The following is a 26,019-nucleotide window of genomic DNA, read 5'->3' on the forward strand; positions in this document are numbered from 1 at the left end:
ATGTAGCTAGACACCCCGGGTGGCGCTGTCTGCTTCCTGCAGCGGTCACACACACACACACACACACACACACATGCCAAACCACAGACACACACACACACACCAGCACACACCAACACACCCACACAGGCGCAGACACGCACAGGCTTACACACATGCACACACACATGTAGCAACACACATAAACAGTGGCAGATCAGGGGCCTGGTAGTCTGGAGCAGGAGGAGGGCCCACGCTTTGTGTGTGTGTGTGTGCCCGTGTGTGTTTGTGTGTAGAGAGAGGTCGGCGGTGGGTTGATGGGGGACCATGACACCAGTTTCCTGACTCTTAAGTTCCTCTACCCCCCCCCCCCCCCCCCCCGTGGTAGTGTGGCCAGACGACAATAGCCTCCCCCCGAGGACCCATCCCGGGTTGTGTCTAAGGGGTCCGGCCGCGTCACGCTACACAATAGGGCCGCTGGTACACATGTTGCACACATCCGTCACGTCACGCGTCAGGAAGTAGACACGTCGTTCACCATGAATCACGCCGTGCTTCCATTGTGCGGCTCCAGCAGCGCGGGCGGTGGACCGGCGTTGTGTTGTTGTGTTGTTGTGTTGTTGTGTTGTTGTAGCGTGAGTGAGGGTGGCTCATACCCTGAAGGGACGTCGACAGCTTTAGTCGTCTGCACGCTTTGGCAATCCTGCGATTGTGTGCGTGTGTGTTTTTCATTTTCCAATAAACTCTAAAAGACAAAACATATTAACTCTCATATTGCAACACGTCGCATTGCAGAAGATTCCCGATATTTTGCAACGTAGTTAATTGTCACGACGCCTACACATAGAGTCTCACGATTCATGCAAATTGATCTCACGCACACGCGATGTAACACGAAGCGGCCCCGTGCTGTGGATGTAATAACCTCCGCCTCAGGGCTGCCTCCTGCTTCTCCAACCCTGTGCAGGTGTGGCAGGAGAGGAGGGCTGGAGGTAGGGAGGGCTAAGTGGTGGTGGAGAAGGTCAGAGGACCACACACCCGGCTGCCCAGAGTCCTCCCTACTGCTATGAGCTAAAGGGGAAGGAGCTGCCCTCCCCCACACCCTTACTGCTCGACTCCTCACTATCATTAGCCCCTTTGCCACACGACCACACACACACATGACCGCAAACACGCACACACACGCACGCAAACACACACACACACACGCACCAAACACACACACATGCACGCAAACACACACACTTACGCGCTTACGTCGACGACGGCCTTGGGCAAACACTGAACATCTGAATCCAGTTAGCATGGTAGCGCTCGCTCGCAGGGTAGCGTGCGGAGCGGGGACAACGCTAGCAACCGACCGTCGGAAACTCTAGCTCACGTGTGGTCACTTTGACTTTGAGGCGCAGACGTCGACCAGGAGACGGAGAGAGAGGGGGGAAAAACTGACGAAATGATTGAAACAGATGTAGCCGTGGGTCAGCGTGCGCAGGCTAGCAGTAATGGCCACTAAATGACAGCGGGTGATTACAGCTGATTGAAGAGGGGCGGCGGAGGAGGCTAGCAGTGATTACTGTAATGGTGAATAAATGTCCTTCACATCCACAAGATGTCATTGATCCAGGATAAATAAAACAGGAGGGACAGCGAACACAGTGCGGTGGACGGTACGCTTTGGATCGATGGAACCACGACATGTCCCCCGCCTTTTGTTTATTCATTTGTTATTCCTGGTAGTGTGACAGACGTTAGTAATATAAACTTCTCGGGAAGTTCTCCCCTTCATGTTGACGGTGTCAACAGTCACTCATCATTTCATGATTACTCTAAGTGGTTTGAAAGACCGAACTGAAGCGAGGTGTGTGTGCAAAGGTATGTCACCGGTTTGGTCGCCTCGGGCGTTGCTCTTGCCAGTAAATGACCTCAACAGGGAAGCAAAGCAAAAAATGATTGAGCAGCAAAGGAGGAAGCAACAAGGGAAGTGGGCAGGGCTAGACGTGGAGGGGGCGGGGGTCTTCCAGGCAGTGGGTGGAGCCTGTCTGCCTCACCTACACTGTATGGGTTAGTCAGTCAAACTTTGCTTTATTAACATGTGTTTCCTGTCTGTCGCCACAAGCCCCCAGACAGCATTCTGACAAACACTTCACTCACTCAAACAGAGAGTTGGAGAGAGAGAGAGAGCGAGAGAGAGACATACAGCGCGAGCAGAGAGCAGAACCTCTCTTTACCGGAGCTTTACCACACTTGGTTTTTGCCTTCAGTGACAATGGGACTATGTTGCTCTGAGAAGAATGAGAAGAACTTAACTTTGCTTCCCAGTTGGCAACAGGTGAGATGGACATTTATTTTTTTATTTGTTTCTGTCTGAAATTCGGTCAGAAGTTTAGTCCAAATTGGAATTATTAAATGGAGCACGTGATATATTATTTTCTTATGCACTGCATTTCATTTCAGGGTATCTTAAGTAAAAAATATATACTTTTTGAGCTTCAGCAAGCATTTATCCCATATGAAAATGGGTTCACTTTTTGCAACCTAGTAAAACCCATTCAGAATGGTGTAACCCTCAATGTGAGGGATAACCTCCGGCCTGGATGTTCGCCTTTACTGCTTATTCTTTTTTCACTGAGAAAAAAAACCAAATCTCCTACTGCTCGATGTGCAACTACTTGCTGCTTGCTGCGCGCGTGTGTGCGTATGTGTGCTTGCGCCTGTTTGTGCACTCTCAGTTGACTCAACAGGATGTACGGCTTTGAGGTATTGCACATTGAGTCAGGGACTCCTCACAGCCCGTCCATCAATGCGTCTGAGGGCTCTTAGAGTCTGAACTTGGGGGGACGGAGAACTCTTGAAAGCCATGTGGCTCAAGTCCTGCGCTAAAAGGGTCCAACCTACCCTGCTGTATCTGCTTCTCACTTCAAAAGAGTGAGTTACGACCCCTCCTTTGAACGGCGAGTCGCCCACGGTCATCATCATTCTCCGGCTTTTTTATATTCCAAAGCCTTTATGTCCATAAGTCCATATTAAGACTCTTTGATATTTGTTTTATGGTCTGTCCCTGGCAGTCCGCTGGCTTTTTTTTCTGATGTGAAGCCAAGCCTTTGTGGAGTGCAGTGGGAAGTCTGCCGTCTCCTCTGCAGTTATTAGGCAGCTGTGAGGGGTTGACGGGGGTCACCACGCTGGAAGCAGACAAAAGACCCTTCTGTTGGAGACACTACCGCATATGAACAACAACTTCTCCCCAAAAAAACCGGTTATCTCCAAAGAATCCTTTATGTCTTGAAATGGGTTTGTGTGTGCGTGCGTTGGAGATGAGGCAACGACCTCACGAGGAAACAAAGGAAAGCTCCCTTTTTCTGGGTTTCCCTTTGTGAGGCGGTCGGAAACCCTAGGAGAAACAGCCGTGGGTTGTAGCTGTATCTAGACATGCACCCAGGCACGCCAGCGCCTCAAGGAGACCAGGAGACTTTTCATCACATCTCAATAACACTGCCCAGCCTCTTCCTCCAACAATACCGCCTGTCTGCATCTGTGAGTGTCTGTGGCTGTGTGCGTCTGTGTGTGTCTGTGTGTGTGTGTGTGTGTCTGTGTGTGTGTTTGTGTGTGTGTGTCTGTGTGTGTCGGTGTGTGTGTGTGTCTGTGTGTGTGTGTCTGTGTGTGTTTGTGTGTGTGTGTGTGTGTGTGTCTGTGTGTTTGTTTGTGTGTGTGTCTCTGTGTGTGTGTCTGTGTGTGTGTGTTTGTGTGCGTCTGTGTGTGTGTGTGTCTGTGTCTGTGTGTTTGTGTGTGTGTGTCTGTGTGTTTGTTTGTGTGTGTGTCTCTGTGTGTGTGTCTGTGTGTGTGTGTTTTTGTGCGTCTGTGTGTGTGTGTGTGTGTCTGTGTTTGTGTGTTTGTGTATGTCTGTGTGCGTATGTTTGTTTTTGAGAGCCATTGTCTGTTGCACTCAGCATGTTCTAGGGGTATTTCATTGTGTCTGCCTAAAAAATTCCAGCCTGAGATGTTCTGCTCACCCCTGTGTGTGTGTGTGTGTGTGCGTGTGCGCGTGTGTGCGTGTGTGCGTGCGTGTGAGTGAGAAAGAGAGGTAGGGAGATACAGAGACAGGGAGTGCATATGCTGTGATAGGATGTGTGTTTGGAGGAGGGGAGACCACCGCGAGAAGAGGCAGGCGAGTCACATGACTCTGTTGCCATGGCGTTAAGGTTGTCCTGCCATTGGTGGCACACTGGTGGGACTACAATGTCACTCACCCTCTCTCTCTCTCTCTCTCTCTCTCTCTCTCTCTCTCTCTCTCTCTCTCTCTCTCTCTCTCTCTCTCTCTCGCCCTCTCTCTCTCGAACATCTGTCTAGCTCTCTCCCCGTATGTATCATTGTAATCATTTTAACAGAAAGCAGCTGCTTAACAAGAAACCGTGGGGGTATGCAAAGAGAGGCTGTTTTCACATTTAGTTTTTGTGTAAAATAGCATTAGTATATAAGAAGATAGTATATATGTATACGTATATAGAAATAAGATACTTATTTCATTATATTTCAATATATCATTATTGAATCCTCCCCAATAAAGTAAAACCACAGAATAAGGACGCACACAGTGCTGGTGTGGGGGTTTGTGTGTTTGTGGTTTGTGCGCTCCATGCGTCATTGTCTCTGCATTGCTGTGCACCTGTTAACTGGAAGGGGGATCCTGTAGGGATAGGGTTTACTGCAGTGGTCTGCATGGAGCAAAGTGTTTTGACTAGCTAGAAGGGAGAGGGGGAGTTGAAGGAGGGGAGGAGGAGGGAGAGAGATGAGAGAGACAGATGGAGAGTGAGATGGAGGGAGAGAGGGAGAGAGAGAGAAAAGCAGAGGGATTCCACAAGCCTTCAACAGCTGAGAATACCCCTCCTCCTCCTCCTCCTCCACCTCCTGTTCCACTCCCACCCTTCCATTCTCCATCACAATCCCGCCTGCCTCTTCATCTCTCGGAGCTGCTGCGGCGGCTGCATCTACCCCCTCTCTGGGATCCAACCGGGTTCCCGTTGTGCCGGGACCACCCTCCTTCCGCCTCGCATCGCGCTGGACATGTGGCCGTAACAGCGGGCGAGAGAGAGGGACCTTTTCTTTGTGGCTCGGTACCTGGTGGTCGACGGAGAGGGCTGTAGGGGACCTCCGCGAGGCTGGCGTCGGCTTGGACAGAGCTCTGTGTTACTCTGAGGCATGCGGACTGGAGCGGGAGCATAGAGGGGGTCTGTGGTGCCCCTCTCTCTGGGGGGATTGGCCCGTAGTTTGCGTGCGGTTGCTCCCAGGTAGCGGAGGGGCAGTGTTGTCGTGAGGCTGAAGTCAGAGGGGAGCCGCTTGCGGACTGGGCTTCTACTGCGGGGCGCCCGGGGGCGACGGCAGAGTCTGGCACCATGCCTGACGCCAACTACCTGCTCTCTGTCTCCTGGGGATACATCAAGGTGTGTCCAGGCGGAGGACGCTCGGCCCGCTGCAGTGTGTGTGTGTGTGTGTGTGTGTGTGTGTGTGTGTGTCTGTGTGTGTGTGTGTGTGTCTGTGTGTGTGTGTGTGTGTGTGCGTGTGTGTGTGTGTGTGTCAGTGTGTGTGTGTGTGTGTGTGTGTGTTTCTGCGTGTGTGTGTTTGTATGTCTGTGTGTGTGTGTGTGCGTGTGTGTGTGTGTCTGTGTGTGTGTGTGTGTGTGTGTGTGTGTGACATTCCTTCCTGCATTAATCAGAACAAATGTGAAATGTGTTATTTCCTTCCCTTATTTCTCCTTCATCTTGATAACGCACCTCGTTTGTTTACTTTGAAGCGACCTCGCGAAGCAGAAATGAGAAAACACTTCTAGAGTAGGGTGGAAACCAATAACCTGTGTTCCCTGTTGGAATGTCGTTGAAAACAAGCAGAGGTTGGCAGTTAATTTCCTGGGAAATCATCAGCGACCCGTCTAAAGAAGGAATTCACGTGCTCGTCTGTGTTGTTCTGACGCAGGTTTTGGTTCTGTTTGGTTTCAGTTCAAGAGGATGCTGAACCGAGAGCTGAACCACTTGTCTATGATGAGCCAGTCGGGAAGCCAAGTGTCAGAGTACCTCTCCAATACCTTCCTCGGTGAGCACCGCAGCACACACACACACGCACACACACACACACACACACACACACACACACACACACACACACACACACACACACACACACACACACACACAGAAATTCTGTATCGCACGCACGCACACACACACAAGCACACACACACAAACACACACCCACACAAATTCTCTATCTCACACACACACGCACGCACACACACACAAACACACGCACACAAAAATTCTCTATCTCACACACGCACGCACGCACAGACACAGACACAGACACAGATGGACACACACACACACTCACACACACACACACACACACATATTCTCTCACTCACTTACTCACACAAACTCACATTGACATGTACGTTCAAAAACACACATTCACACAAACATACACACTGAAGTGCATACATAATGACATGCAAACACGAATGAATGCTGAAACCCTCACACACAAAATCACATGCATACATATAATCAATAGCAATCACTCAGTTACACCCAGAATTACACAAACATTCCGAGCAATTACACACAATCATACACACACACACACGCACACACACACACAGGAACATCACACACGGTCGTTGGGTCTCCACAGCTGAACCGTTGATGTCCACGTGTTGACCTCAGAGTATGTGTTCTCCAGTGAGGGGGTCTGCCCCTCCCTCGGCCGACTGGCTGCGGAGCTTCTGTTAAACCAGTCTGATCTGGTTTACAGAGTGGGGAGGGGAGAGGGAACTCCTGTTCCTCACTGCAGAGAGAGAGAGTGAGAGGGATGGAGACGGAGGGAGGGATTCTCTCAGGGAAGACTTCCCTTTGGAGAGAAAAGCGGAGGAATGTGTGGGAGTGAAGGAGCACTCCAGTGTCTGTTGACGTGTGTTTCCGTGTGTGTTGCCATGTGAGGGCCAAGCGTTTGCGTACGACCGATGCCACAGGAGCCAGATAGAGGAGGCTGTGATCTCTGGGATACCCAACAGCGTCACATTAGTGTCACAGAGACACTCGCTCGGCCAAACGCGTCAGAGAACCGTCCTGGTCGGCCACAGTCGTCCAACCTCAAGATCCTCACCAGAGTTTTTTTGTAGTCCGTCAGAGAGATAGGCGGTGGTTGTGTTCAGGGTTCACATGGGTTTGGATCAGCGGTTCAGTTCTTCAAGGAACGTCAGCTGCCTGAATCCAGGGCCCGGAGAAAACTGCGCAGTGCGCCTTTCTGCACCGCCTGGTAAACACAGAGGGGAGAGAGAGGGGGAGAGTGGTGAGAGTGAGAGACGCTAGAGATAGAGATGGATGAGAGGATTAGAAAGACAGAGAGAGAGCGGGGAGGAGGGAGAGACTGAGGGAGAGAGAGTGGGAACAAACAAGAAGAGGAGGATGATTTGAGAATATAGATAACGGATGGATGGTTAAATACGAGAGAGGACGGGCAGAGGAGAAGGTCAGAGAGGGGTTGGAGACGTTGCACTACACAGCATCCCTGGGGCTCTGAGAATAGCGGCCCTTCAGTTTGACGCTAATCATCTTACCCGTGTCTCCGAGGGCTGTTGGGCACAGCTGAGACATTCATTTTCCCAACCCTGCATGTTACCACGTCAGCACACACACATACCTCACAGAGGTAACCCACACACTACCCTGATCATCACGCCAGACGATATTATGCCCTCAGCGGACACTAAAGGACTGTGATGCCCTTCCTAGGCTGTTTCTGTGCGTTGTTTTGGTCAGGGTTTTTCCAAATGCGTCAATGGCCCTGCATCGCATGCATCAGCCTCCTCATGACTCAGGCCTCACAAGGCCGTTATGTCGACGCGGATGCCCCCTTAGTGTCCCTTTGTTTGGAATCATGAATACGCGCTTGAAACCGTGTTGACACACAACACTGTGGACTTTTGCAAGGAGTTCTTAGAGAAAAAGCTTAGGCAATAGGAAAGGGTTGAGTTAGAATACACTGTGTTCTAATATCCGGTGGTGAGCCTGATTATAGCTAACAGTTAGCTTGCTACCTTGCTAACAATGTAAAGTAGTCTTTCAAAAAGCAGAAAGCAACAAGTAAAACTTGCGTTCCCTCCCGAGAGTCACTTAAAAGTCATTTGGGAGGGAGACTTTTGTTATACTTACACTACCGTTCAAAAGCCCAGACAATTTCATGTTTTCCATGAAAATACTTTTAGTTTTCAGCTGTGCTGACGTAATTGCACAGGGGTTTCCTCATCATCGATTAGCCTTTAAACACGATTAGCTAAACAATTTACCATTAAAACACAGGAGTGATGGTGGCTGGAAATGGGTCTCTGTTAAACTATGTAGATATTCTATTAACAATCTGCCGTCTCCTGCTAGTCATTTACCACATTAACAATGTCTAGACTGTGTTTCTGATTCATTTAAGACATTTCTAAGTGACCCCAAACTTTTGCAAGGTAATTTATCTTCCATTTTCAATACGAGACCCAAATGTGACCCCTCCATCCCCCCCCTCGTCTCTCCACAGACCAGCCCCACGACGTGGAGCTGCCCTGCCCGGTGCCCAAGGCTCAGGGGAGGAAGAGGAGGCAGGGCCCCCAGAGCCAGCATGGCCCCCAGCACGCCGCCGTCCAGCACCAGCAGGCCGGAGGGGCCGGGCCCCTGCCCCAGATCAGCGGCGCGCGCAAGGTCAGCCTGACCTCGGGCGCCGTGGTCAGCCGCTTCGGCGTGAAGACGGACCAGGAGGAGCTGCTGTCCAAGGTACGGCCTCACACACCACGGCCCCACACACCAGGGCCTCACACACCAGGGCCCCACACACCAGGGCCCCACACACCAGGGCCTCACACACCAGGGCCTCACACACCACGGCCCCACACACCACGGCCTCACACACCAGGGCCTCACACACCACGGCCTCACACACCAGGGCCTCACACACCAGGGCCTCACACACCAGGGCCTCACACACCACGGCCTCACACATCAGGGCCCCACACACCAGGGCCTCACACACCAGGGCCCCACACACCAGGGCCTCACACACCAGGGCCTCACACACCACGGCCCCACACACCACGGCCTCACACACCAGGGCCTCACACACCACGGCCTCACACACCAGGGCCTCACACACCAGGGCCTCACACACCAGGGCCTCACACACCACGGCCTCACACACCAGGGCCTCACACACCACGGCCCCACACACCAGGGCCCCACACACCAGGGCCTCACACACCAGGGCCTCACACACCACGACCTCACACACCGCGGCCTCACACACCAGGGCCTCACACACCAGGGCCTCACACACCAGGGCCTCACACACCAGGGCCTCACACACCAGGACCTCACACACCACGGCCTCACACACCACGTCCTCACACACCACGGCCCCACACACCAGGGCCTCACACACCACGGCCTCACACACCAGGGTTTCACACACCACGGCCTCACACACCAGGGCCTCAAACACCACGGCCTCACACACCAGGGCCTCACACACCAGGGCCTCACACACCACGGCCTCACACACCACGGCCCCACACACCAGGGCCCCACACACCACGGCCTCACACACCAGGGCCTCACACACCAGGGCCTCACACACCACAACAGCCTCACACACCAGACACCAGACAGGTCATTGTGGTTGGAATTTGCACCAATTCAATCATTTCCGTATAAACTGTTTAGAATAAAGAGTAATCCAAACTTGTAACAATTGGTCAAATGTATATTAGTAATAAACATGCTATAACATACAGCAACACCCCGATGCACCCATAGGGGCTCAGGGAAAAGGCACACATCAACAATTAGAATTATAGAATTCATAATGCTGCCGTTCTCCTAGTCCAGAGCGTTCGTTGACCTCCCTTTCTGTTCTCCGTCTCTCTCTCCACTCCCCTCGGCCTCCTCAGGACCTGGAGGACATCAACAAGTGGGGGCTGAACATCTTCAGCGTGGCTCTGCACTCCCACAACCGCCCGCTTACCTGCACCATGTACGCCATCTTCCAGGTCCGCCCCCACCGCCCGACACCATGTCATAGTCACACACACACACACACGCGCACACACACGTGTGATGGTGAATAGGGTTGAGTCACTGCAGCAGACTACAGTGCACAGTGGGCACTGTGTGCCCTGCGTGGTGTACCCATTCAATCACTCAGAAACACAGATCCACAGTTAGGACCAAGCCCTGAGCTCCAGGTGGTTGTTTGACGTCCCGTTCCCCTCTCCCTTCCCCTCGGCGTCACCAGGAGCGAGACCTGATGCGTACGTTCCGGATCCCGGCGGACGTCCTGGTGACCTTCCTGCTGACGCTGGAGGACCACTACCACAGCGACGTGGCCTACCACAACAGCCTGCACGCCGCCGACGTGGCCCAGTCCACTCACATCCTGCTGTCCACGCCCGCGCTGCACGTGAGTCCCCCAGCACCACAGTAACGCTGTAATGTCCAGATCCCCCAAATTGCTTTATTAACATGACCCATTCTTAATTGCCTTTGATGTGTCCTGTAACACAGGGAGTCTTTACAGACCTAGAGGTCCTGGCCGCCATCTTTGCTGCTGCTATCCATGACGTGGACCACCCGGGGGTCTCGAACCAGTTCCTCATCAACACCAGTGAGTCCTCCCACCCCACTCACGAACAGCAAAATATGGAGGCATTAATGACATGATGTGTTTTATTAAGGTCAGAGGTCAAATTATTGGACGAAATATGGAATCTGAACATTTCTGACCCTCCCTTTCTCCCTCCCCCTCTCTCCCTCCCCCTCTCTCCCTCTCCCCCTCCCTCCCCAGACTCTGAGCTGGCCCTGATGTACAACGATGAGTCCGTGCTGGAGAACCACCACCTCGCTGTGGGCTTCAAGCTGCTGCAGGAGGACAACTGTGACATCTTCCAGAACCTCTGCAAGAAGCAGAGGCAGATGCTGCGGCGGATGGTGATCGACATGGTGAGGAGACACCGGCTGCTGCTGCTGTTTATTGGTCTGAAAGTGTGCGATTGGCCGGGCACAAGCTGTGGCACTGAATCTGTCCGGCTTTTTTTCAAATGAAACGTAATGCTTTGTTATGTGGCGCAGAGGGCAGAGCGGGTTGTCTGGTACCCTGAATGTTGCTAGACCGATCCCCGGCTCCTCCTAGCTTAGTGTCGAGGCGTCCCTGAGCGTGACGCCTCACCCTGACCGCCTCCGATGAGCTCGATGTCGCCCTGCGTGGTCGACTCCGCCGTCGGTGTGTGAATGTCAGGGCAATATTATAATGCGGTGCTTGTGGGCATAACATAAGATAGTGAGGCTTCATTCACTTAACGTGCGTTCTGTCCAATCAGGTGCTGGCGACGGACATGTCCAAACACATGAGCCTGCTGGCCAACCTGAAGACCATGGTGGAGACCAAGAAGGTGACCAGCTCCGGAGTGCTGCTGCTGGACAACTACACCGACCGAATGCAGGTACGAGACAACCAGATGCACGCACGTACACACACACACACACACACACACACACACACACACACACACACACACACACACACACACACACACACACACACACACACACACACACACACACACACACACACACACACACACACAAACACAAACACAAACACAAACACACGCACGCACGCACTCACTCCAAAGTGTGCATATAATACCGTAGATCACAATCGACACTACCAACACACACCTTTGCACCCACACAGACACAGGCAGAAGGTGCTAAGCCTCCGTCTCCCCCCAGGTTCTCCGTAACATGGTTCACTGCGCCGACCTCAGCAACCCCACCAAGTCCCTGGGTCTGTATCGGCAGTGGACCGGCCGCATCATGGAGGAGTTCTTCCACCAGGGCGACCGCGAGAGGCAGCGCGGGATGGAGATCAGCCCCATGTGTGACAAACACACCGCCTCCGTGGAGAGGACGCAGGTACGACAACATCCTGTTGAGCTTCATACTGTCCCCCTTCCCTTTGATACTGGCTGCACGCCTTCATACTGTCCTCATAAGGTTATCAGTGTCTGTCGCTGTCCTGCTAAGGTTCATACTGTCCTCATAAGGTTATCACTCTCTATAGCTGTCCTGCTAAGGTTCATACTGTCCTCATAAGGTTATCAGTGTCTGTCGCTGTCCTGCTAAGGTTCATACTGTCCTCATAAGGTTATCAGTGTCTGTCGCTGTCCTGCTAAGGTTCATACTGTCCTCATAAGGTTATCACTGTCTATGGCTGTCCTGCTAAGGTTCATACTGTCCTCATAAGGTTATCAGTGTCTGTCGCTGTCCTGCTAAGGTTCATACTGTCCTCATAAGGTTGTCAGTGTCTGTCGCTGTCCTGCTAAGGTTCATACTGTCCTCATAAGGTTATCAGTGTCTATGGCTGTCCTGCTAAGGTTCATACTGTCCTCATAAGGTTATCAGTGTCTGTCGCTGTCCTGCTAAGGTTCATACTGTCCTCATAAGGTTATCACTGTCTATGGCTGTCCTGCTAAGGTTCATACTGTCCTCATAAGGTTATCAGTGTCTGTCGCTGTCCTGCTACTGTCCTCTTTAGTGTATACACAGCTAGGCTATATGCGTTGAGTCTGTTTCCATACGCATACATTCATCTTCTGAACAAACCCACAAACGCACGCCCCCCCTGACTCCCCCTGTCTGTGCTCCTCCAGGTGGGCTTCATCGACTACATCGTCCACCCGCTGTGGGAGACGTGGGCCGACCTGGTGCACCCCGACGCCCAGGACATCCTGGACACGCTGGAGGACAACCGCAACTGGTACCAGAGCATGATCCCCCAGAGCCCCTCCCCACCGCTCTACAGCAGCGACGGGGAGGGGGGCCGGCCCGGCGACGAGGAGGAGGAGGAGGAGGAGGAGGAGGAGGAGGGCCCGACGTTTCAGTTTGCGGGGACCCTGGAGCAGCACGGCAGCGGGCTGGGGACGGGGTCCGACGCCCCCCGAGAGGCCAACGGCGTGGCGGACGGCGGGGGAGAGGACGGGGACGGCGTGGCCCTGTCGGAGACATAGCAGGGCGGACCTTAGTCCTCGCTGCGACGCAAAAGGCGCGCTGCTGCTGCTTCTGATTGGAATGGTTTTAAATCGCAGTGGAGAAATCCTGCGAGCTGGCCTCCCACAGGCCGTTGACTAGGGGCCCGACCCCGGGGGGGCCGAGGGCCGGACACCCCACCCTATGTGGCAAGGGTTCTGTTTTTGAGCACCACCTTCTAGCTCCCCGCTGGTGTGAAGGGTCACGTGTTGCCGTGACAACCTGGAGGCGGGGGGGGGCTTGCTGCTGTAGAACTGGTTGACCCAGAGGGTCTTGAGTGCCGTCCATCCTGCCTCTTTGGGGGTGAAGGGATGAGTCATCATCACACCAAACTGTAAAGCGCTCTGGGTCACGCAGAGGTCACAGAGATCGCACTCTGAGGGAAATATTTATGTTGAGTTTGAACTCTTTTTACTGTGTTTGGATTGGCTGATATGAGGTCACACGTTCACCCAAACTACTGGCCTTTGTAGTAGTTTTTACCTGTTTTGCTAACACTTGTCTAAAAAAGGTTGCGTGCCTTTGTTGAAGTTTTTTTACAACCCTTTCTTTTGTAAGTGTTTTTTTTATTATTATTTATTGAACGCACAAGTTGGTTCATAACAATTTGGGGTATTTTTACTCAAATGGATATGGTTGCGAGTCTCACACAGTCTTCCTGGTGTTCTGGCAATAGTGTTCGATTTTTATACATCAAACTGTGATACATGGATGTAATTAGTTGACTTCCCGGCACAATTTGCACTTTGTGACATTTAGGGCAGAGAGTACATTTTCCACCTAGCTGCGGGACCTAATGAGGAACATTTAAAGCCAAATATTGAACATAATGTGTTTGTATATATACAGATTACATTTTTTGGAGCTCATAAGCGATCAACCTTTTTGTAAAGAGTAAAATTGCTCATTAAATGGGACGAGAACTCCAAAGATTTTCAAAATAAAAGCACTTGGACATAATTCACTGCCACCTTTGCAAGGTTCCCAGGTCATCTTAATTGATTACACTAAATCTCGATTTCAACAATATTCAATGTAGATGAGACTCTGGGAGGAACGAGAACCACCCCAGGATCACAACCAGTGAGCCCAGCTTAAGCCAAAACTTTTAAAAGTTGTGTGCAAACATTATGTCAGCGAGGACTTCATGGTTAGGCTTTTCTTTTGTATTATATTTGATTATCTATTTAGCACTTTGAATAAAGTAGGCGGGTCTGCAGCTGGTTGCAGCTCCCGCCACATAGCCTTGAAGGTACGTCGTCAGAAAAGCATAGATATACGATAACGTGTGTGTGTCTGTGTGTGTGTATGTGTTTGTGCGTGTGTGTGTGTGTGTGTATGTGTGTGTGTGTGTGTACATTTCACACAATAATCTTCTTGCACCCAGCCTGGTTGTGGCTGCTGACCTTCAGCTGTTTGTAACAGTATATTTATTACCTTTTACTTGGATAGGATATAATAGTACTGCTTTTGATCGATGTACATTTGCTATTATTTATACGCTCCACCCATAGATGGAGAATCTCTGGTGGCCCCACACAATAATTTTTATCTCATTGTTTTTTTTTAGCTCGGAATGTAACCTGAAATTATTACGGTTATGGATTTAGTTTTTGTTATTTCAAATAAACTTTTAATCTCAAATTTCTGAATTTTTCACAAAGTCCCCTCTGTAAAACGAGTTTGTACACAGATGTGGACAAACAGCCTCAGCTGGGTGCTTGTCCGTCATTCTGCTACTTTTCCTAACTGCTGCCTGAGGAGTGTTTATAATATAGTTAGATGATATAATGGCAGTATATTATTACGTGACCGGTCATTGTACATCTGCCTGGGGAAATATAAAACTATGTTTCCAACAGATTATTCTCTCCCTCACACGATGTATTGTAACATACTGTTCTCTGCTGGTTTTTCTATAATATATTAAAATGAGCATGAAATATTCAACTGCTGGTGTCTTCAGAGTCTTCTTGGCTAGGCAATACTCTTTCATATTTTTTCTAGATCATTTCATTGGGAGAAAGGCAGGGAGTTTGAGATATGAGGCTGTCACAGAGCGGGATAAATAGACATACCTTTAAAAACGGTTGTGTGTATGTGTGAATTTTAAATTACATAATTTATGAGGGAATAATTGAGGGAGGCAACCTCATGTTTTACAGAAGCTCCCATCTGTTGCCCCCCCTCCTTTTTTCACAAACACATCAGATGTCCTGAATTAAACTTTTCAACTGAAACAAGGGATTTGGGGCTTTGTCCACCATTTAATTTACCAACTCAACACCATCTTCAAATGTAACATAGGGCTTTACATAACGTGCTTTACATTTCTATAGAGCCAGACTACTTTGAATACATGTGTGTATGACTGTATGTATGTAGACTGTTATGACCCTAGTCTAGAGGAAATAATTAAACATCAACCAGCACAACAGGTGAGGAACAAAAGGTGTGGTGAGTCACACGTGTTTAATGTAGTACACACTATTTACAATATAGACAAAAGAGGGACTGAAGGCGGTGTCAAATCAAAAAACCTTACATAACAAGTACAGTAACCAGAAATGAATGAAAGCAAACCTTCCTACTCTCTAATTTAACAAAATGACAGGGGTGGCACACACCACTAACCTAAGGTCTTTAACAGAGAATAAACTTGTGATGCACATGGAAGGGGTACCCCAAACTAACCTAGCCTTTACCCGATAAGGGGAAACATAGAGGGTCAGGAGAAGTCACATAAACAAAGGAACACAAAAACTACAAGTGGCCTTGTAGCCCTTTTCAACAGGAAATGCACATTTATACATCATTGAGAGTTGGTGGGTAGTTTGGTGGTGTACCAGTCACATGGGTGGCCTCTGTGATCCCGATTTGCATCTTCTCATTTGTCCGAATGACTTGGTAGGCATCCAGAATCTTCATCTCCTGGATCCTGTGGTGGCAGTTAAAGGGACAAACACACAATACCGCATGGAATACCAGTGCTGGCATCAAGGGCGTAGGATCCGGGGGGGACGGAGGGGACGTGTCCCCTCCAATATCGGAGACAGGCGCATTTGTACCACCTAAAAATTATACCGGATCTGTCAGGTTTCCGATATGTGTCCCCCCCAATGTTAAACTCATTCCTACGCCCCTGGCTGGCATTGAGCCCTGCATGTAACACAGCCATACTTTCAGTAGTACGGTTCAGACATCAGGTCACCAACACTTACCATTTGAAGTACGAAAGGGTAACTTTAGCCCTTTCCTCTTCCTCTCAGCTCAACACTGAATACACACAAACACACACACACACGCACACGGCTGATGTGTTTACCATGGCGGCCCCACTGATGGGCATCAGGGGGTTTCAAACTCTTCACCACAAGCAAATGTCCTGTGGTCTGGTCTACACATTGACGTCAGCCCTACTAATAGAAACCTGACCAGCAGCATCTGGGGAGAGAGGCTGCACCAGAGGCTGACCTAGAGAGGCTGACCTAGAGGCTGACCTAGAGGCTGACCTAGAGGCTGACCTAGAGAGGCTGACCTAGAGGCTGACCTAGAGGCTTCACTAGAGGCTGCACCAGAGGCTGACCTAGAGGCTGACCTAGAGGCTTCACTAGAGGCTGACCTAGAGGCTGACCTAGAGAGGCTTCACTAGAGGCTGACCTAGAGGCTTCACTAGAGGCTGCAACAGAGGCTGACCTAGAGGCTTCACTAGAGGCTGACCTAGAGGCTGACCTAGAGAGGCTTCACTAGAGGCTGACCTAGAGGCTTCACTAGAGGCTGCACCAGAGGCTGACCTAGAGGCTGACCTAGAGAGGCTTCACTAGAGGCTGACCTAGAGGCTGACCTAGAGGCTTCACTAGAGGCTGACCTAGGGGCTGACCTAGAGGCTGCACCAGAGGCTGACCTAGAGGCTTCACTAGAGGCTGACCTAGAGGCTGACCTAGAGAGGCTTCACTAGAGGCTGACCTAGAGGCTTCACTAGAGGCTGCACCAGAGGCTGACCTAGAGGCTGACCTAGAGAGGCTTCACTAGAGGCTGACCTAGAGGCTGACCTAGAGGCTGACCTAGAGGCTTCACTAGAGGCTGACCTAGGGGCTGACCTAGAGGCTGCACCAGAGGCTGACCTAGAGGCTTCACTAGAGGCTGACCTAGAGGCTGACCTAGAGGCTTCACTAGAGGCTGACCTAGAGGCTTCACTAGAGGCTGACCTAGAGGCTGACCTAGAGGCTTCACTAGAGGCTGACCTAGAGGCTTCACTAGAGGCTGACCTAGAGGCGGACCTAGAGGCTTCACTAGAGGCTGACCTAGAGGCTTCACTAGAGGCTGACCTAGGGGCTGACCTAGAGGCTGCACCAGAGGCTGACCTAGAGGCTTCACTAGAGGCTGCACCAGAGGCTGACCTAGAGGCTTCACTAGAGGCTGACCTAGAGGCGGACCTAGAGGCTTCACTAGAGGCTGACCTAGAGGCTTCACTAGAGGCTGACCTAGAGGCTGACCTAGAGGCTTCACTAGAGGCTGACCTAGAGGCTTCACTAGAGGCTGACCTAGAGGCGGACCTAGAGGCTTCACTAGAGGCTGCACCAGAGGCTGACCTAGAGGCTTCACTAGAGGCTGACCTAGAGGCTGACCTAGAGGCTTCACTAGAGGCTGACCTAGGGGCTGACCTAGAGAGGCTTCTCTACCCTTCCTTTTTCTTCCTCTCTTAATTTCTTTCTTATTCTCTCTCTTTCTCTCTCTCTCTCTCTCTCTCTCTCTCTCTCGCTCTCTCTCTCTCTCTCTCTCTCTCTCTCTCTCTCTCTCTCTCTCTCGCTCTCTCTCTCTCTCTCTCTCTCTCTCTCTCTCTCTCTCTCTCTCTCTCTCCAGGCACCAGAGAGGCAGACGTAGGGTAGCGAGGAGCCAGGGGCAGGGAGTGGAGGGCCACTTCCAGAAAAACAAACGGTTTGCATCCGTGTAATGAAAACAAATGTCACCCTGGAGTCTTTCCTCCATGCTTGCTTTGGTTGGCACAACGATTATCAGATGTGACGCTGTAGCCAGACAGCAACTGACAGAGAGAGAGAGAGAGAGAGAGAGAGAGAGGGAGAGAGAGAGAGAGAGAGAGAGAGACCAGCTTAGAGGGGGCATTCCAGGATAGTTTAGTGGAATTATCCTGGAAAGGTTCTAGGTTGTTGGGGTCAGGGTTCAACAGGGACAGGCCCAGACAGGTGGGCGAGACGATGAGAGAGGCGACTGCCTTTTCAGCAGATACAAAATAATGACGATGATGGAAAATGTGAGATAAGACAGTTATGTCGGTCTGAGGTCACTTCTTTTGTGATTTTGTGCTGCGTTTGTGTGTGTATTTCTCTGGCATGTCCAAAGTGAAATACCGGATTTGGACAATAACAGGATGTATCCCCCCCGATGTACAAATCACCATCAAAGCTAACCCTGCTACCCATAATCACAAGTACAGTCTCCAGATATCATTCAGTTAGATAATATAGAATTACTGGAGGCCTCGTCAGTCATGTCCAAACGCAGCCCTGCTGTGTGGTGCGGCCTCCAGCCTAAACACAAAGACCCCGATAAAAGTGTCCTCTGAGATACAGGCAGTAGCCATATTAGACCAAAGAGGACTTCCCAGAGGATTTTATCATGTGTTTAATGCATCAGTGCTACTTTTCAAAGACCCAGTCCTTGAAAAGCTGATAGTGCATGGTTACTGAGGGCAGTGTGAGGACCTGACAGAGGACAGGCCCACGGGGACAAAGCATTGAGACAGAGCATACTAAAGCATGCTGTCACTCTTATTCAGTAGAAAAATAGGAGAGCGCGATCATTAATAGATAAAAAAGAAACATGCCATCTACTCATAGAGAGGTGACACACACACACACACACACACACACACACACACACACACACACACACGTAAGCACTTACTAAGTGTACACACATAAACACACACATACATACTCACACACACAGACACACCCAACACACACACACACACACTCACGTACTCATACACACACACACACACACAAACACACACGTGGGGGTGTCATTCGGGCCTCCTGAACAAGCCAACCAGCAGTTGGTCGATCCACATACTGTACCCCTGAAATCTTCAATGAAGACGTTATAATACTGCATCAAAATATGCTCCCCATATTTTTACGGTGAACATGGAGCGAGCAGTGGTGTAAAATAAGGTGACTCTGTAGTGGGAGCATCGTTTGTTAGAGGCACTTGGTCTACAGATTAAATACGCTACCAATGAGGTGGCATGGATCGATATAGTCTATTGATCCGCACTACGGTAATAATAACAATAATAATTGATCCGTTTTTATAGCGCTTTTCTTAATACTCAAAGGCGCTTTACAAATAAGAAAGGAATACATACAGACAGTACAGACACTCAAACAAGAGGGAAAAAAATAAACAACACCACAACAATAGGCAACACATTAAGAGAGCGGGAGAGGGTGGAAGATGGCGGAGGATGATTTGTCAAATGTTGTACGTGGTCCTGAAGAGATAGGTTTTAAGTTGACTTTTGAATGAACAGAGTGTGTCAGAGTTTGGGATGGCCAGAGGGAGAGAGTTCCAGAGGGTAGGGGCGGCGATGGCGAAGGTTACGGTAGGAACACCTGACCTGGGATCAGACTTTGGCAGAACACAGGCCAACAACGAACGAGGCAGTGAGGCAGAGTGATTAAGGGCCCTGTGGGGTTCCTAACTGGTTGTGACCATACAGGGCGGATGAATGGACAAACAGAAAACAAAACATGCACAAATGTCCGTGCGATGTTTAAAACTGTCGAACAGGCTTTCATGCCTCGTCGCTCAGTCTGTAGCGCTGTCCGTAGCTACGCCCTGATGGTCGACCCATCCCACATACCCGGCACCTCAATAAATTAGAATATTGCGGAAAATGTACTTAATTTCAATAATTCAATAAAAATAGTGAAACTCGTATATTAAACACCAAAAGTAAAATATTTGAAGCCTTTAATTTAAATTCATATATTGAGACCCTGAATTTTGGGGTTTTCATGAGCTGTAGCCATAATCATCAAGATGAATACAATTAAAGGCTTGAAATAGTTCACTGTTGTTGGAATGAATCAATATAATAAATTGGTTTCACTTATCGAATATAATTATTGAATTAAATGAACTATTCCACAATATTCTAATTCAATGCACCTGTACTGAACTTCATGGTACGTTAGCGACAGCCTGCTGTCAACCGTCAACACAACAAGTCCCTGTTCCGCAGATCGCCGCAGAGGGGCGCTGTTGTACCGTGTCCTCTAAGGTTACGCAGCTCGCCGCAGCGGGGCGCTGTTGCAACATGTCCTCTGATGTTCCGCCGCTCGCCACACGGGGGCGCTGTTTCACCGTGTCCTTTGGTGTTCCGCAGCTCATCGCAGGGGGGGCGCTGTTGCGCCGTGTCCTCTGGTGCTCCGCAGCTCGCCGCAGCGGGGCGCTGTTGCTCCGTGTCGTCTGTCGTCTATGAATTCAGCAGCAGAAGTCCAGAGAATTTCTGCTCCAGCTGATTCGGTCGCCATCTTTTCAGCGACGTAAACAACACAGATGCCTCCCGCTGTGTTGTTCTGTCGCTTGCAGTACGTGGACGTCATCGAACCGTCGGAGGAGCATTCGAGACGAGGCGTTGTGTGATCGGACCACGCCAGTCCCTGCAACGGTGTCCTGAGCTCCACGGCTGACAGGTACGACAACCTGTCTGCGAGGACGTCAGCTGACGGCTGGTTTGTTGTCGGCCACATCATGGTGCCATGACAACGCCGCGTCGCCCCCCGTTGGGGTTCAAATGACCGGGCTGCAGTCACGCACTCGGGTGCATTTGTGTCGTTTGATGTTAAGGCAATTGTCAGTTTTCAGTCGTTTGTCCTCGCTGGAGGTGGCGTCAACGCGACGCAAAGGCTCCCAGGCCGTTTAAACATGGCCATTTAAACCAGTCCAGTTAAACCAGGCCGTTTAAACCAGGCCGTTTAAACCTGGTCGTTTAAACCAGTCCAGTTAAACCAGGCCGTTTAAACCTGGCCGTTTAAACCAGGCCGTTTAAACCAGGCCAAACCAATGGTCTGAGATATCCTTACGACCACCTGCCTATGATCTCTTTCCCCAACGCTAAGCAGTCAGTGTGTGGTCGTGAGATGGGGGTCCTCCGTGTGTCTCTCAGCTGTTCGTGTGTGTTCGTCACAGAGATGGGGGTCCTCCGTGTGTCTCTCAGCTGTTTGTGTGTGTTCGTTACAGAGATGGGGGTCCTCCGTGTGTCTCTCAGCTGATCGTGTGTGTTCGTCACAGAGATGGGGGTCCTCCGTGTGTCTCTCAGCTGATCGTGTGTGTTCGTCACAGAGATGGGGGTCCTCCGTGTGTCTCTCAGCTGATCGTGTGTGTTTGTTACAGAGATGGGGGTCCTCCGTGTGTCTCTCAGCTGTTCGTGTGTGTTCGTCACAGAGATGGGGGTCCTCCGTGTGTCTCTCAGCTGTTCGTGTGTGTTCGTTACAGAGATGGGGGTCCTCTGTCGGTCTCTCAGCGGTAGGGGAGGGCAGGTCTAAAGGGGTCCCAGAGGAGGGGGCATTGCTGTGTGACAGCAGTGGCCCCCGGAGAGATGGACCAGGAGTACGAACGACGGCTGCTGAGGCAGATCAACCACCAGAACCTCCAGCGGGACGCACACCCGGCCCAGGTGAGGCTCACGGGCAAGCACCATGCATACACTATACCTGTGTCCGTTTGTGTCTAAACTTCACTAAGCCTGTGCATGCTCTGTGGCGGCAGAAGCTCAGGTGGCAGAGCGGGTTGGCTGGTAACCGGATGGTTGCTGGTTCGATCCCCGGCTCCTCCCAGCTGAGTCGAGGTGACCCTGAGCAAGACACCTCACCCTCACTGCTCCTGACGAGCTGTTAGTGATGGATTTCATGATTATTTTCCTTGATTCGGTTCACGTCGGTCAGTTCGCCAAGAAGATCGGTCATCAATAAACACAACATTACAACTTTAACCAAACGCAGCGGGATTGGGGGTGAAGTTGATTATTGGATGTTTAACATATCAGCAAAATAATAAACTTGATTTAGCAATAATGGTGGGGGTCCCTGGTCGCATGCGTGAGAGCGAACCATGAAAGAACGAGACAGATTGACGAGACATTCAAATATTATATTAATCTTGTGTCGCATGACACAGAAAATACAAAGATAGCCTGCATTTACCATTTCACTGATATTAAATCGCATTATCATACGCTCACTCACTAAGCCTCTTCGCTCTTCACCACTCAGTCAGTGAACAAACAGCGAGTCAGCGACTGGTGGGTCTGGGAGGAGTCGAGTCTGAGAACGAAGGAGACAAACGAGAGAGAAGAATCAGTTTGGTTCCTTCTTGTTAAAGATTTGTTCATTCGAACTGATTCGGTCGCAAACTTCCCATCACTACTGGCTGTTGCCTTGCATCGCTGACACCGTTGTCGGTGTGTGAATGTGTGTATGAATATGTGAATGTTAGGCAATATTGTAAAGCACTTTGAGGGGCCGCTGGTTGGAAAGCGCTGTGTAAATGCAGTCCGTTCACCATTAACAATTATTAGGCGTGTATCAGATCGTCTGCATTTGCACGCATGCACGCACGAGACTTGAGAACATCCGCTGGAACTCGTCAGAATCACGTCAAGTTCCCACCACGTGTAGTCACGTGATAATTCCAACCAACCAGGGCAGCGTTTTGATGTGTTGAGGGGAGTTACTGTCTTATGTCCGCATTTATTTGAGACCATATGCACAGAAGTGCAGACGGGAGGGAGCTCCGGCGAGTTTTTAAAGACATGTGACATGTCACATAGGGAAGTTATCCTCACCATTGCTGACGTTTTCATCCCAGAATGCATTATGTTATGGGACGCAACGCATCGCATGCTTGATCTGAAACTCGCCTAGTAGGAAGTTGATGTGGTATTGCCTATTAGAAACTAGCCGCTAGAAAGTTGATGTGATACCTACCGATTAGAAACTCGCTGATAGAAAGTGTGCTGTGCTTTAACTGCGGAGGACTAGCGATGACTGACGGTTGCTTCTGTCCTGGTGGTCAGGGTGTGGGAGGGGCCTGCAGCCCGCTCGGCGTCAGGTCGGGGGACCGCTACATCCCAACCCGCGCTGGGAGCAACTGGAGTATCAACTTCCACTACGCCAACGTGAGCATGCTCACACCTCTCTCCTCGGCACTTATTGTGGTCAGAGTGATGGTAATAATGTGATCTTCCTCAGGAGAACTGTCACTCCCCCAGTCAGAACCACAAGGCCAAGGACGCCAGCACAGAGTCAGGCAAAGGTCAGAGGTCACCGTTTAGTGTCTCATGTTGTAGCTATTGGATGAGGCCAGATTGGGCCTGCGCGATTCGGGGAAAAATATGAATGACGATTTTTTTTAGCTTAGAATTGATGTCACGATTCTCTGCTAGGATTATTTTCTCACAAAATGTAATTTTTATTGAACCATGACAAAAAAAAAATGGAAGTACCAAACATAGTTTTTTGGCATCTCTAGCACATTGCGTTTCATAGGGCCATAACTGATTAAAGTGCAGTATCAAAAACGGATTGATTTATTTTGTAAATATAGCTGCACATTGGCTTTAATTGCTGGCCTTTTATAACTACTGAACAAACTCCCCGCACCTGTAAATGAAGGCTTCAAAACAATCAAAGTAATTTACAACTCAAATCCTCACGGGGTTAATCGATGTCGCGATTTTATAACAATTTATCGTGCAGGTCTAGGCCAGCTGTACTTTATTAAACTTAGAGGGGTATTTGGGTGCTGTGTTATGTTTCATGTCATTTTCTTAATACTGTATTATTGGATATTAGATCAAAATCTGGGCCTTGATGTGGCCTAGGATCAGCCATATCGTACAGCCGTCCATTCAACTCCTCCTCTCCTCCTCTCCCCCTCTCCTCCTCCTCCCCCCCTCCCTCTCCCTCTCTCCCCTCTCCTCCCCCCCCCCCTCCCCAGACACAGTGGCCTACGCTGCCCTGCTGAGGAATGAGCTGTTGGGTGCGGGGATGGAGACGGTGGTGGAGCCGTACGCTGACGACCGGCGGCAGGCCGTCCTGACCCCGAGCGCACGCAGCCTGTTCAGGGTAGGAGACGCCGAGGGCGCCCCCAGCCCAGATCACCGTGGATGCCCACAGACCGTACTGCTATGACGCTCGGAGAGTTCTGGTAGAACCGGGCTTCACCCTGTGTGACCAGTGAAGCCTTGTTGGTTTAGCCTGCAAAGCGAAACGAGGTCTTCAGTTGTTGAATTAAACCGGCGCTGTTGTTGGTGTTGATTGTGTTTTTTGTTGTTCCTCCAGTACACGGTTCACACCAAGAAAGTGCCTTTTGACAGCGACAATGAGGTCTCTCCCTACTCCCTCTCTCCTCTCAGCAACAAGAGGTGAACACCCTCTCTGTCTCGCGCTAGCCCCCTTCTGGGACGGGGGCCCAGTGCCCCGTAGCCTTCCTTAAGCCCTACCTGCTCCTCAATGACATCTGGCGTGGTGACGCTCCGTGGCTTATTCTGTCTCTAGTGTTATTTTATCATTTTATATTTACAACAAAAAATATGTTAATCCTTAATGGGGAAGAAAACCCTAAAGTACTGTAAGAGAAGACTAGGCCAACACCTAGGCTCCTCCTCCTCCTCCTCCTCCTCCTCCCTGACATGTCCTCCTCCACCTCCTCCTCCTCCTCCTCCTCCACTCTCTCCTCTCCTCCACCACCTCCTCCTCCTCCTCCTCCTCACCCTCCTCCTCCTCCTCCTCCTCCCTGACCTTTCCTCCTGGTTCCTCCTCCTCCTCCTCCTCCCTGACGTGTCCCCCTGGTTCCCCCTCCTCCTCCTCCTCCTCCCTGACCTTTCCTCCTGGTTCCTCCTCCTCCTCCTCCTCCCTGACGTGTCCCCCTGGTTCCTCCTCCTCCTCCTCCTCCTCCTCCTCCCTGACCTTTCCTCCTGGTTCCTCCTCCTCCTCCTCCCTGACCTTTCCTCCTGGTTCCTCCTCCTCCTCCTCCTCCCTGACCTTTCCTCCTGGTTCCTCCTCCTCCTCCTCCTCCTCCTCCTCCTCCTCCTCCTCCCTGACCTTTCCTCCTCCTCCTCCTCCTCCTCCTCCTCCCTGACCTTTCCTCCTGGTTCTCCCCTCCAGCCACAAGCTCCTGCGCTCCCCACGTAAACCGGCCCGTAAGATCTCCAAGATCCCCTTCAAGGTGCTGGACGCCCCGGAGCTGCAGGACGACTTCTACCTGAACCTGGTGGACTGGTCAGCGGCCAACCTGCTGAGCGTGGGCCTGGGGGCCTGCGTGTACCTGTGGAGCGCTTGCACCAGCCAGGTGAGCTCCTCCTCCTGCCCCCGGTGCCCCAGGGCTTCACAACCTTTGGGCTTCAAGGACCGCCGTACTCATCAAGAAATGGGGAGGAGCTTTGAAAGCCTTCATTTGAAGATGCATCGTTTTTCTACATCTTTTCATTGTTTTTGTCATGCTTTATTTGTCATATTCACAACAATTGAGTCTCGGGCTACCTCAACAATGCAATAATATAAAATTATAACATTTCTAAGGGAAACACAGGAGAAGACACCTGAAACTTAAATATATATATGTATTTTACTCTTTCTCGTAATATTTCAAGGCCAGGTTCTGAGCCCTAACGTTGTGAATGTTGGTGTGTTAATGTTTGATAAGCCCTAACGTTGTGAATGTTAGTGTGTTAATGTTTGATAAGCCCTAACGTTGTGAATGTTAGTGTGTTAATGTTTGATAAGCCCTAACGTTGTGAATGTTGGTGTGTTAATGTTTGATAAGCCCTAACGTTGTGAATGTTGGTGTGTTAATGTTTGATAAGCCCTAACGTTGTGAATGTTAGTGTGTTAATGTTTGA

At 50.6% G+C, this 26,019-nt stretch overlaps 2 protein-coding genes across 3 annotated transcripts in view; both read left to right on the forward strand.

The window, feature by feature from the left end:
- Positions 1–15,031, forward strand: part of LOC307085860 (3',5'-cyclic-AMP phosphodiesterase 4C-like) — a 39,923-nt gene extending 24,892 nt beyond the window's left edge. Inside the window, exons 10-18 of the mRNA XM_079750752.1 lie at positions 5,967–6,060; positions 8,551–8,783; positions 9,953–10,051; positions 10,297–10,461; positions 10,566–10,665; positions 10,846–11,000; positions 11,378–11,500; positions 11,793–11,975; positions 12,713–15,031. Of these exons, the coding sequence (XP_079606878.1) occupies positions 5,967–6,060; positions 8,551–8,783; positions 9,953–10,051; positions 10,297–10,461; positions 10,566–10,665; positions 10,846–11,000; positions 11,378–11,500; positions 11,793–11,975; positions 12,713–13,069 (1,509 nt within the window). The 3' untranslated portion in view covers positions 13,070–15,031. The remainder of the gene's footprint in view (positions 1–5,966; positions 6,061–8,550; positions 8,784–9,952; positions 10,052–10,296; positions 10,462–10,565; positions 10,666–10,845; positions 11,001–11,377; positions 11,501–11,792; positions 11,976–12,712) is intronic.
- A 5,603-nt stretch (positions 15,032–20,634) lies between these two features.
- The window catches only part of fzr1b (fizzy/cell division cycle 20 related 1b), an 11,564-nt gene continuing 6,179 nt past the window's right edge, over positions 20,635–26,019 (forward strand). Inside the window, exons 1-7 of one of the 2 annotated variants that reach the window (XM_079750241.1) lie at positions 20,635–20,812; positions 21,615–21,795; positions 23,194–23,295; positions 23,369–23,432; positions 24,117–24,244; positions 24,461–24,543; positions 25,286–25,469. In XM_079750241.1, the coding sequence (XP_079606367.1) occupies positions 21,718–21,795; positions 23,194–23,295; positions 23,369–23,432; positions 24,117–24,244; positions 24,461–24,543; positions 25,286–25,469 (639 nt within the window). In that variant the 5' untranslated portion in view covers positions 20,635–20,812; positions 21,615–21,717. The remainder of the gene's footprint in view (positions 20,813–21,614; positions 21,796–23,193; positions 23,296–23,368; positions 23,433–24,116; positions 24,245–24,460; positions 24,544–25,285; positions 25,470–26,019) is intronic. The other variant, XM_079750242.1, reaches the window with a different exon arrangement.

This window comes from Pollachius pollachius (assembly GCF_949987615.1).
Source record: "Pollachius pollachius genome assembly, chromosome: 14".
In the NCBI taxonomy this organism is placed as follows: domain Eukaryota; kingdom Metazoa; phylum Chordata; class Actinopteri; order Gadiformes; family Gadidae; genus Pollachius; species Pollachius pollachius.